The 13,718-nt window shown below is 47.8% G+C and overlaps 1 protein-coding gene across 13 annotated transcripts in view; it reads left to right on the top strand.

Annotated features, from left to right (window-relative positions):
- Positions 1 to 13,718, top strand: part of AFAP1 (actin filament associated protein 1) — a 177,365-nt gene that overhangs the window by 137,766 nt on the left and 25,881 nt on the right. For all 13 annotated transcript variants that reach the window (XM_078367590.1, XM_035294159.3, XM_035294153.3 and 10 more), the window contains 2 exons: positions 4,050 to 4,195; positions 11,236 to 11,353. In XM_078367590.1, coding sequence (XP_078223716.1) covers positions 4,050 to 4,195; positions 11,236 to 11,353 — 264 coding nt within the window. The remainder of the gene's footprint in view (positions 1 to 4,049; positions 4,196 to 11,235; positions 11,354 to 13,718) is intronic.

Below are 13,718 nucleotides of genomic sequence, written 5' to 3'. Positions count from 1 at the left end.
TTGGGAGTTCAACCAGTGTCACTTCATCTGTGACAACTGTTCTTACAGCTGAAAAGTGACTTCACTTACAAGTGACACATAGAAACACCTATGGCCTTCCAACGTAAGCAAGAAGCCTGTCCTCATCAGTGACGAAATGGCCTGAGCCAGCCAATAGACTTGCAATCTATACTTTTTCCAAGATCGTTTTAACTTTTGAGATAACTTCAGAGTTACCGAAAAGTTGCAAGAATAGCACAAAGAATGCCTGTGTGCCCCTCACCCGGATTCGCCAAAGACTAACCTTCCCGCGTTTGCTGCCCCTCGCGCAGTCCTGTGTGTGCACTTTCTCCCCCCCACACCCTCTCTCTCTGTGTGTGTAGGAATTTTTCCAGAACCTTCTGCAGCTATGTTGTTTTCCTTTTGTCCCTAAATCCTTTGATGTCTATTTGCTGAAAACACCTCACCAGAAACACAGTGTAATGATCACAGCCAGGAAACTTACATGCATACCATTCGCTGGTCTCATTCAGCTTTTCCCCGGTATTTCTATAATGCGCTTTATGAGCAGAAGGAAATCCCAGACCATGTGCTGTCGTCCTCTGCCGTGTCTCTTTCGCCTGCTCTGTCTGGCTTGGCAGCGTTTACGCTTAGGAAGGAGACTGCTCTTCTGTCGAAGGCTCCCAGGTTTGGGTGCGTCTGCCATGGCTTCTCCTTGGGATCCAGCAGACCAGTTTTAGCGGGAGCCCATTGGAGGCGGCGGCACGTTTTATGCTGAGTTACGTCAGGAGCCCCACGGCGTCTGTGTGTCGCACTACTCGTGATGTTAATGGATGCCTTGAGTAAGGTTTCCCCACTGTGAACTGACTGCGTGTTTTTTCTCTCTAATGAGTCTCATGTGGGAGGATGCTTTGAAACCATGTGACTATCCTATTATTATTCACAATTTCGCCCCCTAGTTCCAGCATCCATTAATGACTCTTGCCTGAAACAATCATAATGACAGTTGCTAAATGGTGCCTTTCTGATTCCATTGCTCCTTCTGCGTTTGTTAGCTGGCATCTACGGTGAGGCCATTTTCCTTTACTCCCATTTAATTATTCACTTGTTTATATATGTTTGTATATCAGTGGGAATTCATAGATTATTAGTATTATTTTTGAGAGAGGTCTCATTCTGTCACCCAGGCTGGAGTGCAGTGGTGCAATCTCAGCTCACTGTAACCTCTGCCTCCCAGATTCAAGCGATTCTCCTGCCCCTGCCTTCTGAGTAGCTGGGCTTACAGGCATGCCACTACAGCTGGCTAATTTTTGTATTTTTTTAGTAGAGACAGGGTTTCGCTGTGTTTGCCAGGCTAGTCTCAAACTCCTGACTTCAAATGATCCGCCTGCCTCGGCTTCGCAAAGTTCTGGGATTACAGAGGTGAGCCACCATGCCCAGCCCATAGATTATTATTATTATTTTTTGAGACGGAGTTTTGCTGCTGTTACCCAGACTGAAGTGCAATGGCATGATCTCGGCTCACTGCAACCTCTGCCTTCTGGGTTCAAGCAATTCTGCTGCCTCAGCCTCCCGAGTAGCTGGGACTACAGGCACGCGCCACCATGCCCAGCTAATTTTTGTGTTTTTAGTAGAGACGGGGTTTCACCTTGTTGACCAGGATGGTCTCGATCTCTTGACCTCGTGATCCACCCGCCTCGGCCTCCCAAAGTGCTGGGATTATAGGTGTGAGCCACTGCACCTGGCCTAGACTATTATTTTAATCAGTGATTATATCCTTTATTACGATTTATTTTGGTCAAACTATCACAGATTTGGTCAGCAGGAGGCCCTTGGAGCTGGCTGTTTGTCCTTTGCCATGTCTCTGTAATAAAGAGATACAGTCCATCATGCTTAGAGCACGTTCATTACTTTATGGCACAAGGAGATGCCCCAGGCTCACCTTGTACATTTCTTGGCCCCAGACCTGGAGTCAGCTGTTCCTCCAAAGCATGCTGTTCCTTTTAGTGGAGAATGGCGGAGAATTTAGAAACCAGGATCTGGGTGCTAGAGGCGCTCACTTCTGCTGGCGGGTCATAGCTTCTGGGTCTTTTCAGTAGACAAACGCAGGAAACAGATGTGTGGGTGTGGATGTGGGTATAGACACACACATTCACATGTTTATATGTCACACATGACAGATGCTTGTAAGTGTAGATATACATGGATATGCACGTGTATATGTATATATATATATGCATGCACCCACCACATCTCCACGTCTGTACCTGTCTATGTATTAAAAGCCATGAGAACTAACACCTCCAACATCACAGCATTATTCTTTAAAAGCTGATGAGGAAATTTAGTAAAATAAACTATGAAGAAAACAATTGGTAAGCTCTAACGTAATGTATCAGTTACGTCTTAGGTATTCATTGCATTAAGGTATTGTTAAGATGCTTGGGTGAAATGGTTGTAGTGGCATGGACATGGACCACTCATGGGTACATTCTCAGTACAGATTTTGTTTTAGGGAGGACACAAGACCTGTGAAGAGAAGACATTTGTGACCTTTTTTAAAAATCCAAGTATTCAGATCATTTTAATTTGGCAAATGTTGATTATGCTTTTCCTCTCCATAAGGTACTTAATGGAAATTCCTTCCCTTTGTCCTAATGGCCTAATTGTATACTGGTTAGGAATGCTTTGCTATATGGAAAATACCACTAGCCAATTTCTCAACATAAAAAAGTAGCTGCATTTTTGTTAACATTCCTTTCTTTAGAGAGGCCTTCATACACGGCATGGAATATTTACAATTACTCATATTTTGATCCGTGTTAAACTTGTCAAGGTTATAATTATAAAACCCAATTTTCTTCAAGCCTTTAAGCTCAACTTAGAAATCTTTATAAAGAATTTTTATACGCAATAAAATTTATTTTTTCTTCACCATTCAGTTAACTCATAAATTTGATAGCTTAATTCCTCCTAAATTTTAACCATTATTTACATATTTGATTAATCAAAATTTTTAAACATTTGAAATGCCATTAAAAATACAACCAATTTTCTAAATCACTTTAAAACAGTGGCTTAAAGCTGGGCATGGTGGCTCACACCCGTGATCCTAGCACTTTGGGAGGCTGAAGTAGAATTGCTTGAGCCCAGGAGTTTGAGACCAGCCTGGGCAAGATGTTGAGACCCTGTCTCCACACATAAAAAATAAAAAAATTAACTGGGCTTGGTGGTGAGCACCTGTAGTCCTAGCTACTTGTGAGGCTCAGGCAGGATTGCTTGAGACCAGGAGTTGGAGGCTGCGGTGAGGTCTGATCACACTACTGCAATCTGGCCTGGGTGACAGAGCAAGACGCTGTCTCAAAAAAAAAAAAAAAAAAAAAGAAAGATGGCTTCATATCGTAATGAACATAGTCTTAAAGATATATTTCAGACTTGCAAACTAAGCAGACCAAATAGGGAGGTATCACACATCTTAACAAATGGTGTGCCCAGAGCAGCCCAGTGACTGCGGAGTGTTCTTTCCCCTCTGGAAACACAGCTGATAGAAAAGGAAATCACTTTTTTGTGTCATCTAATGGAGAAACTAAATGACCATGTAGGGGCTCACCCAGGGCCCCTGGTATGAAAAGGTGTGAGGCCGGCGGGGGCCTGGAGCTTGGTTGTGCTTCCACAGCCAGGTCAGGCGGCAGCGGCTGGGGCGGGCTCCCTCTCATGGTCAGGAGCCGTCACCAGCATCACGAGGCTCCTCAGCAGCTTCCTTCAGTGGGGGTGTAATGAATCCCATCAATATTCCTGTCTTACACCGTAGTGCCCTTCCCCACGATAACTGCAAGGCCTTTTAGGACCTCCAAGTTTCATTCACCTTTGGTGTAATTGGGATGCTCCTTCCCGAGCAGAGGCCTCCTGTGAACGTGACATGGATTCCATTGCCCTGTCGATGGCTGCGTCTTCCTTCTCGTTTCTTCTTAGGGACGTCATGTTTCATCACCTTCCCTATCACGTGGTCTTTGTTTACATTCATGAAACTGTAAAGATCTTTAGTAAATACCTTTTTTCCACCTCCACAGGCATCTTCCTCTGAAGACATGGGCAGGTGGATTGGGATTCTACTTGCAGAGACGGGGTCGTCCACAGACCCGGGAGCTCTGCACTATGACTACATTGACGTGGAAATGTCTGCAAATGTCATCCAGACAGCCAAACAGACCTTCTGGTAAGATCCACCGCCACCTGAAACGGCGCCGCACTTCAGTAACGAGGTTTTCCCTCATTGCCTGACTTAGTGTTTGTGTGAGGATATAGTCTCAGAAGAAAAACTCAGGACTTTCCCTTTTGCATTATCTTAATTCAAATTTTACAGAAATGCTTTTGTCATGTCAACCCACTGGATTTCCTGTTTGAGCAGTGTGTGGCAAACTTGCATGAAGGACTAGATAGGAAATATTTTTGGTTTCGTGGGCCAGACATTTCCTGTTAATGACCGACCACTCGGCTCCCGTTGCAGCCAGACACTGTACATAAACAATGAGTGTGTCTGCGTTCTAATAAAACTTTATTGGCAACAACAGGCAGTGGCCTGGATTTGACCGCTGGTTTGCTGACCCCTGTGTTAGAGGAACAGTTCTACAAAGCAGAAATGATTCTACATACTGCTGTAACGAGGACTGAGTTTTCAAAGCCATCAGTCAAGTACTTTGTAAATATAAATTCTGATGTTTATAAAATGCTGCAATAATGTATAAATGAACTGTGAGTATTTCTTTAACATAATGATGGCAGAGAGATTTATAGCAGCAGTTCTTGGTGTGGTCTACAGACCCCTGGGGATATTTGAAACCCTTTCTGGCAGTCTGCAGGGTTATTTTCATGATAATGCTAAGACATTATTTTCCTTTCCCACTGTCTGGACATTTGCATTAGTGATAATTGGCTGGCACCTTAGCACAGATAGTGGCACCTCCCTGTATTAGTAATCATTGCCACTGCCACGCGCTTGCAACAGTAAAAGAAAGTGCTCCTTTCACTTGAGATGTCCTTGAGGAAGCAGGAAAAGTTACGACTTTTTCTGTAAAGGACTGGATAGTAGATACTTGTATGAAGTCTCTGCAGTCCCTGCGTTTTTCCTGTTCTGTGTGGCACGACGGGAGGCCACAGCGAGCATGCCTGAGCATACTGTGACAGTGGTCCTATTGAGGAACAGCTCTCAGACCAGCGAGTTGCTCATAGAACTGGCTGCATTAATTTTTTTAAAAATTTTTACTTGAAAAAGCAACTGACCATCCGTGGTTATTCGCATGCAGGCATTTGCAGATGCTTTCTTGAAAATGAGCTGGCTATACCCATCATCTCTAGGCAAACACTTGGCAGTGTTCCATGCTTGTGATACATTGAAGCTTTCCTTAGAAGTTAGAATTCTGGAAAATTCGCATCTGCCGCTGTGAGCCTGCCAGCTTCTCAGCACCTGCAGACGCCTGCTGAGACCTGTAGTCCTATCAGTGAGCAGTTTTGTTGATGTGTAATGAAGGGCGGCAGCGTTTGAAAGAACTGCAGAAGTCGTGCTGGGAAAAGATCTACTCCCAGTGCAAGAGAAACTACTGGATTTTAATGTAAGCCGACCGACCTGATCTCTGACTCCGCATTGCAGTTAGCGGTAAGAAACCGCCACTTGCTGCATTTCGGTGCAGTAGCAACGAAGTGTGTCGCCAGCTCTCGGGAAAGCAGTTGAAATGTGCCCCACTTTTCCGGCTTACATTTGTTTGAGGCTAGATTTGCTTCACATACTTCAACCAAAAGAGCATTTTGTGACAGACTGAATGCAGGAAGCAGGTGTGAGAACCCAGGTACCTTCTTTAAGCTGGACAGCAACTGGGTTTACAGGCGGGTGAACAATGCCACTTTCTGTTGATTATTGGGGTTTTGTTGTTGTTGTATTTTTGATTAAGGGTCTTGCTCTGTTGCCCAGGCTGGAGCGCAGTGGCACAATTACGACTCATTGCAGCCTCGACCTCCTGGGCTTAAGGGATCCTCCCATCTCAGCCTCCCAAGCAGCTGGGACTACAGGCATGTGCCACCATGCCTGGCTAATTTTTTTTTGTTTTTGTTTTTGTTTTAAGAGACAGGGTCTTATTATGTTGCCAAGGCTGGTTTCAAATTCCTGAGCTCAAGCGATCTTCCCACCTTGGCCTCCCAAAGTGCTAGGATTACAGGCATGACCCATGATGCCACTTTTAAGTGAAGAACAATGAATATACGTCTCAGGTTTAACTTCAGATACGGCAGGTAGTAGGTAGAGTATCTTGGTTTTGGGTCCTGCTATGGTATTTACTAGTTAGAAAAATTTGGACAAGTCATTCATTACCTGTTAGCGCCTCTGCTGCCTTCTGGAGAAAATAGAGAGGGTGGGCGAGATCATCGCGGAAGCTTTCAGCTCTGGCGTCTTTGACCCCTTGGCTCTGCATCTGTTTCTCTCATCCTTAGAGAGTCTGGACTGGGGTGAGGGAAGTGAATGAAAACAAGGCTGGTCATGAATTCCATCAGCAAATGAGGATAAACATCCAGACAGCTGCTGGCGGACCTGCCAGTGCTGAGATGACGCACCCTTTCGAGTGTGAAGAAGCTGGGCTGGAATGCCTGGTGTTTAATGTGACCACCACCAGCTAGTCTTTCCACACAGGTGGCATTTACGGGGAGTTGGAGCAGTCTTCCTTTGTATATTGAATGGCGAATGGACATTGATTTAATGCTTAGCTCGGACGTTCTGGGCCTAAGAAATAGTTCTCAAAGTGAAGATAACTTGGCCCATTTTAGGACTGAGGCCGCTTGTTACACCCAGCCAAGGTCAGTAGCCTTGACAGGTGGAATTGGTCTTGCACAGATGGTCCATCAAATCCCCAGTAGCGTGGAGGTTTCTGCAGGACAGACCTTTTGTGCACAAATCAGGACAGATGCAGTCCAGTACGTACTGTTCCATTTATCCTCATTATTGCTTAAATGCGTGCTTTCTAATCAGCAAAACATAGGTAAATTATGATGATTCTCCTATTTATTAAATACCACGCAGTAAATAAAGCACATTTAAAGTGTTTTTAAAGAGATATCATATCCGTGAATCTAGCTTTGCAAAAGTCCAACCAGACTGACATAAAAGTGGATATGGATGTGAACTGTGTTTGTCGGGAAGATGCTAGAGTGCTATGAAACCCTCTCCTACGTCCACATGTGATTTCCAGTGCAATCGGCAAAGTGATCAACACATGTCAGGGAAATAAAATAGGTGCCCTAGAATACCACTTGGCTTTCAGTTTAGAAATGAGTAGAGTATCAATTTAAACCAAACGTGGCAAGGTCGCATTTTTGAGAAAGGAATGCCGATCATAATACTAAAAATATTTATTAAACACATGCAGGTAATGAATTTATGGCTGCAGGAATCTTTTCAATCTAGTACCTCATTCAAGTCTTCATAGGAGATGTCAGTTAGCAATAAAGTTTATTTGCAAGTTTTCCAGGCAGACTTTCCTGTAAAACTCACGAGAGATGAGATGTGACAAGGAAACAGTGTCCAAAATATGGTCACCTGCCAGCTCCAAGATGAAATTCCAAGATGAAATCTTTGTCTTTTATAGAAACTGGCAGCCAGCTAATGAGTCTTTTCAAGGTTCTTTGGAGAATGGTCTTTGCGTTGTGCATGACTAGGATGAAGCAGCAGTAATATATTTTGAAAGGAGGAAAGTGAAAGATGATCGTGGGGAGTGTCTCAGGAAAGCGGCACATTTAGGAGCCTTAGCAATGTAAACAGTTGAGACATATGTTCCTGAAAGCCTGTTTTGAAATGAGATGCAGAGATTATATAATACAAGGAAAGTGCTCCGAAGTTTCCCCGAAACTCTCTTCTCGTCCCTCTCAGGAGTCCATCAGGAAGCGGGAGTGAGGATGCAGAGCATGGAAGGCAGGGCTGGCATGGCGAGGGCGGCGAGTGGGCAGATGCGCGGATGGGAGGCGGTCCTCTCGGCCACCCTCTCCTCTGAGCTCCAGGAGCTTATTCGGAAATAGCTCCCTAGACTGTCTCCTGGTTTCTATGTGACGAGTGGCCTGTGGCCTCTTACTTCACTTCCACTTCTGCCTTTGGTTACAAATCCTATTGTGGAAAGACATCAAGTGGAAGACAGAGGCCTCGTGTTTAGTCGTGACCCCACACCCTGCCCTCTTGAGGGCCAGGCAGAGTTGTCCTCATGGACCAGGTCCCTCTCTGTAGGGTGAGGGGTGACTAGCTGCTGGCTGTGGCCTCCTCCACCTGGGACATTCTGTGTGCCTGTGACACCTCATCACTGTGCTCCCAAGTCCTGCCAGTGAGCCTGTCAGAGGCATCCTGCAGTGGCTCTTCCCAGCACAGAAGCAGGAGTGGAGCCACCCAGGGCCTCTGTTCTGACCCCACACTATGTCCCTGCTGTAGCAGGGCGAGTGCAGGCCACAGGCTCAAAACCGAAGATGCCGGGGAAGGAGAAAGCCTCAGTATGGCCAGGGCACAGGGGAGGGGATGGTCCCCGTGGCCAGGCATTATTCATCCATCCATTTATTGCCTCTCACTGACAAAGAGCATACATAGCGCTGTTTCCCCAAAAGCCCTCCAATGAGGCATTTAATTAGAAAACCTTAAATACGTATTTTTAAAAATGAAAATCTATTACTGCAGAACTCTTTAATGTTCAAGTTTTGCTGTGCCTTTCCTTCTTATATGTTCTCTTTTTATTCATTGTCTTTTCCTACATATACTTTTAAGTATTTTAAGTTACATTCTTAGAAGCAAAGGAAAAAGTTTATAAATTACAATTGAAAGAATGTGTCCAGGCAGCAAGCCGTGCATGGCGTCCCTCCCCAGAAGGGGGCGCACGCGCGCTCTGTGCGGAGCCTTTTCCACGGCCCACGCTGCTGAAGTCCAGCCCAGAACCGCAAGCCGGGGTTCTCCCGTGGCTGCGCTGCCAGAGGTACGCCAAAGAGGCAGACTTCACTCCCCTGTGTTTACACTGTGTTTTCTTAAGCTGGTGATCATAGAAACGCAGCATTCTCTGAAATACCCCCACTAGCAGGAAATGCTGTCGGGGCGGGGGGGGGGTCTCTTCCCTGGGTGTTTCCATTGCTAGACCTGATGCGTGGCTTCAGAAGCTGCTGAGCCTCTAGGCACCTGCACCTGCGGACCCCTGCGTATGCTGGTGTGGTCCCCACACTTCTGAGGCCGACCCTCCAGTGGGGAGAGCAGGCAGGACATGGATGCGGGGTGGTGGCCCAGACCTGGAGGGGAGGGAGGAGTGCTGTGGGGCTGTCGGGGCGGGCTCCCCTGGGGGGCAGCACCCATGCGGAGACCCGGATACGAAGGGTGTCTGGAGAGGAGTTTGGCAGGCAGAGGGGCTGGGGGAGCAGAGAGAGCCAGGGGAGCCCCAGAATACCAAGGAGACTGACCCAGCTCTGGAAGCCAAGGCGTAAGGACGGAGCAGAGACCTCGGCCCTGGGCAGCACCTTATGACTTCAGAAGCACCTGGGGGTGTTGGGCAGAGGCTGGCATGGCCGGCCTGCCCTTCTTAAAGGGAGTGAGCAATTCTCTCATTGCAGGCTCCACAATGTTGGGTCTTGCCTTTGGCCACTAGATGGGCAGGTCTTTCTCACACCAAGCAATTCTCCAGATTTCTGCAGGCACGAGTGGGGTGTCCTAATACATGAACTTAACCCTTAATGGTCTTCCAGGAGGCAGCGTCAGGTCCCCCAGTTAAGGGCCCACCCCACTTCAGATGCCAGCCCCAGGTCCAGGTTGTCACCCGTGCTTCTGACCAACGGGATGTGAGTTGGAGGTCCCCATGAGTTCAGTCATTGCTAGATGCTCACAGAACTCGGGAAGAGTTTGCTTACCGGATTACTGTGAAGAGATACAGCTCAGAGGCAGCGAAGGAAGAGGTGCACCGGGCAAGGCGTATGGAGCGCAGCGCTCCTGTGCCCCTGCTGTGCACCACGCTTCTGACACTGCCACACGCTCACAGCTCAGAAGCTTGAGCTGGGAACCTTGTCCTTTTGGGTTTTTATGGAAACTTCAGGCCCTAATCACGGGGTTGGTTTCCCTGGCAACCAGCCTTCATTGTACTCTTCATGTAGGAAATTGCGGGAGTTTTAGGAGCCCTGACCAGGAACTTGGGACAAAGACCAAAATATATTTTTATTATGCCGCAATATCACACCTTCTAAAGGACTTCTCTGGCCACTGTCAGCGGGTCTCAGAAGTTGAGGGAGTTTCAGGGAAGAGGTGAGAATGAATTGTGTGGGGTGGCAGTGGTGCTGAGTGAGTCCTGAGAACTCCATACACATCTGTTGAATAATTGCTCATCAGCGATTCTCCTGCCTCAGCCACCCGAGTAGCTGGGATTACAGGCATGCGCCACCATGCCTGGCTGATTTTATATTTTTAGTAGAGATAGAGTTTCTCCATGTTGGTCAGGCTGGTCTTGAACTCCCGACCTAAAGTGATCTGCCCACCTCGGCCTCCCAAAGTGCTGGGATTATAGGCGTGAGTCACCACACCTGGCTGATTTTATATTTTTAGTAGAGATGGGGTTTCTCCATGTTGGTCAGGCTGGTCTTGAACTCCCGACCTCAAGTGATCCACCCACCTCGGCCTCCCAAAGTGCTGGGATTATAGGTGTGAGTCACCACGCCTGGCTGATTTTATATTTTTAGTAGAGATGGGGTTTCTCCATGTTGGTCAGGCTGGTCTTGAACTCCCGACCTCAAGTGATCCACCCACCTCGGCCTCCCAAAGTGCTGGGATTACAGGCATGAGTCACCATGCTGCCTGGCCCAACTTTTAGCTTTGCAGCCCATGTTATCCTCTTGGATGTAACACACTTATGAAAGAAGCATGTGTTCCAATAAAACTTTATTACCAACACAGGCTGTGAGAGGAGCGAGAGTCGGATGATGACCGAAATGCTTGCCATTTCTGAGTGCCTGTTACTTGCGGGCCTTGCCGTGTGTACTTAGCGTTGGTTATTGGCGATCTCTGTCGCCATTCTGCGGAGTACGTGCCCTCCTAATCTCATAGCACAGTCCCTCCAACACATCCTCTCATTTCCGCCGAGCTTCTGTCTAGTATTTCTTCTCTGCCCCGTGACTGCTGACATAGCGTTGGACAGAGTCAGAACTCACTGAAGACCTGACTGATTGGAGTAAGAGGTGTCAGGTTATGGATTTAACGCATTTCCTTTCTTTCAGTTTCATGAACAGGCGTGTTCTATCTGCTAACCCATATCTAGGGGGCACGTCCAACGGCTATGCCCACCCCAGTGGGACGGCGCTTCATTACGACGACGTCCCGTGCATCAACGGCTCGGTGAGTACCCGTTTGCTGGAGTCATAGTTTTGTTAGAAGTGAGGCTGTGAAAATTCTGTGCCTCAGTTCCCCTGGTTTCAGTTTATGAGGTCGGCTTTTTAAGGCTCTGACGCAAGCAGAGACTCCATGTCATCTCTCTGCTCCTGGTTTCTGACGTGCTGTTCATCTGAAGCTGTATTTGAACAAGTGGATCGTTTGAGACTAGTAGACAGTTTGCAATTTAATGTCACTGTCCTTTTTCTGTTGGTGTTGACGTAGTGTCCCAATCTGTGGCCCAGGCTGGAGTGCAGTGGTGCAGTCAAGACTCACTGTAGCTCAACCTCCGCAGCTCAATGGATCCTCCCACCTTGGCCTCCCAAGTAGCTGGGAGCATCGGCACACACCACCACACCACACTCATTTGTTTATTTTTAGTAGGGGTGGGATCCCCCTGTATTGGACAGGCCAGTCTTGAACTCCGGGGCTCAGGTGAGTCTCTCGCCTCAGACTTTCAATGTGTTAGGATTACCAGAGCGAGCCACCGTGCCCGGCCTAATGTCACTCCCATTAATTAGACTTGTCAGCCCACTAAAATACCGACTAAAGGAATGTATCCGAGCAATGCTTGGGCAACTTGTTAAATCAAACATAGCACAGGGTAAGTTGCCAATGAGTAGTTATCTCCCGATAGGATTAAAACACTGAGAAATCCCCTCGTGTGCTCATCTCACAACCGTGTACTGAGCATCCGCTCCGGTCCAGGCACGGTGCCCAGCCCTGAGCATTCAGAGGTGAGGCCGTCACAGTCAGCAGATGGATGAAGGAGGCTTGAGAAACCAACATGCCACGCATCGCCCAGTACTGGTGGGTTTGAAATTGGCATCTATGTTAAGATGGTTTTCAAAGGTAGACACAAAGTATATTTATTATTATTTTTTCCAGCCTTGGAAGGTATTTCAGACTTTTTTCTTGCTGTTTTGCTTCTCCGATCGTCTCTCCAATATTCTGGTGAATGTTCTCAGTCAGCCCCGGCATTGTAAATTATGTAGCTGCCCACAGCAGGAATCAGGAGACAATGGCCTCTTTGAGGGAGGAGCAGGGCTGAGGACCCCCAGTGCTCAGGAGCATAAATAGACTGAAGGCTGTTTATGCTGGGGTCAGAAGCGGCTGGCCCATTCCTCAAGAGCCGTGATGGACGCAGTGTGTCCATGGGGCCCAGTCACCTTCCCACTCGTCGCCACCTCCTGCCCCTCTGTACCTGCCGTCCGAGGCGGAGAGGTTTCAGGGCCCATCAGTGCCCTCCTTTTCCTCAGCCAGTCCTCCCTGGAGTGTCTCTGGGTGCCCACAGTCACCATGGTGCTCCACCCCCGCACAGGGGGCTTGTGCAAGTTCTTCCCATTAAGACGGATCCATGGCGGCCTGGGGAGCAGGCTCTCAGGCTGGTTCCTGCCCTGTATTACAGCCCCTGAGCTGTTTTCTCAGTGGGACCCGCTCTTCTGCCTCCATTTGCTCTGTGTCACCCCAGTGTCTCTTGATGACACAGGCTTATCCCTGGGTTTAGACGCCAGTTACCACACTCATCTGCATCCTGAGAACCATCCACTTCTCTTGGCCTGTCTATCCCGTCCCACCCAAAGACTCTTTCATCCGCCTTTTCCTTCACTGTGTCTCTCCACGTGCACCCCTTACACATGAACCTGTGACTGAGCCGGATGCCGTTGAGACCCTGTGGAACCACGCATGGGATCATCTGGCTCCACCCAGCCCATTTCATTCAGACCTTGATGACACTATCCAGGCCACCCACAGGAATGAGTGTTCTTTAGGTCATTGGCAGCTTAATCTACTAGAAACAGAGGCCTGCCATTCCGTGTATCGCTGGACTGGCGACAGTTGCCTTTAGAACGTAACACTGTACATGTATGTGGCTTCCTTCCTCTGCTTGGCCCCTTCCTGAAACTCTTTTCTGTGTGTTCGGCTCTGTTACCAGCTCATCTCTTTTTGGCGGGCCTCATTTTTAGGTTTTTAAAGTTCATATTTATAGCCCGGTGTGGTAGTTCACGTCTATGATCCCAGCACTTTGGGAGGCAGAGGTGGGCAGATCACTTGAGACCAGGAGTTCGAGACCAGCCTGGCCAACATGGCAAAACCTTGTCTCTAAAAATGTAAGAATTAGCCGGGCTTGGTGGTGGACATCTGTGATCCTAGATACTCGAGGCGGAGGCAGGAGAATCACTTGAGCCTGGGAAGCGGAAGGTGCAGTGAGCTGAGATTTTACCACTGCACTCCAGCCTGGGCAACAGAGCAAGACTCCATCTCAAAAAAAGTTCATATTTATGACCAAATATCTGGCACCATAGCACTGTTTCAGCTTAAGTAGTGTTTA

The sequence above is a fragment of the Callithrix jacchus genome, chromosome 3, assembly GCF_049354715.1.
Source record: "Callithrix jacchus isolate 240 chromosome 3, calJac240_pri, whole genome shotgun sequence".
NCBI lineage: Eukaryota > Metazoa > Chordata > Mammalia > Primates > Cebidae > Callithrix > Callithrix jacchus.
The sequence above is the reverse complement of the archived record's forward strand: the minus strand, read 5'-3'. Positions and strand labels throughout refer to the sequence as shown.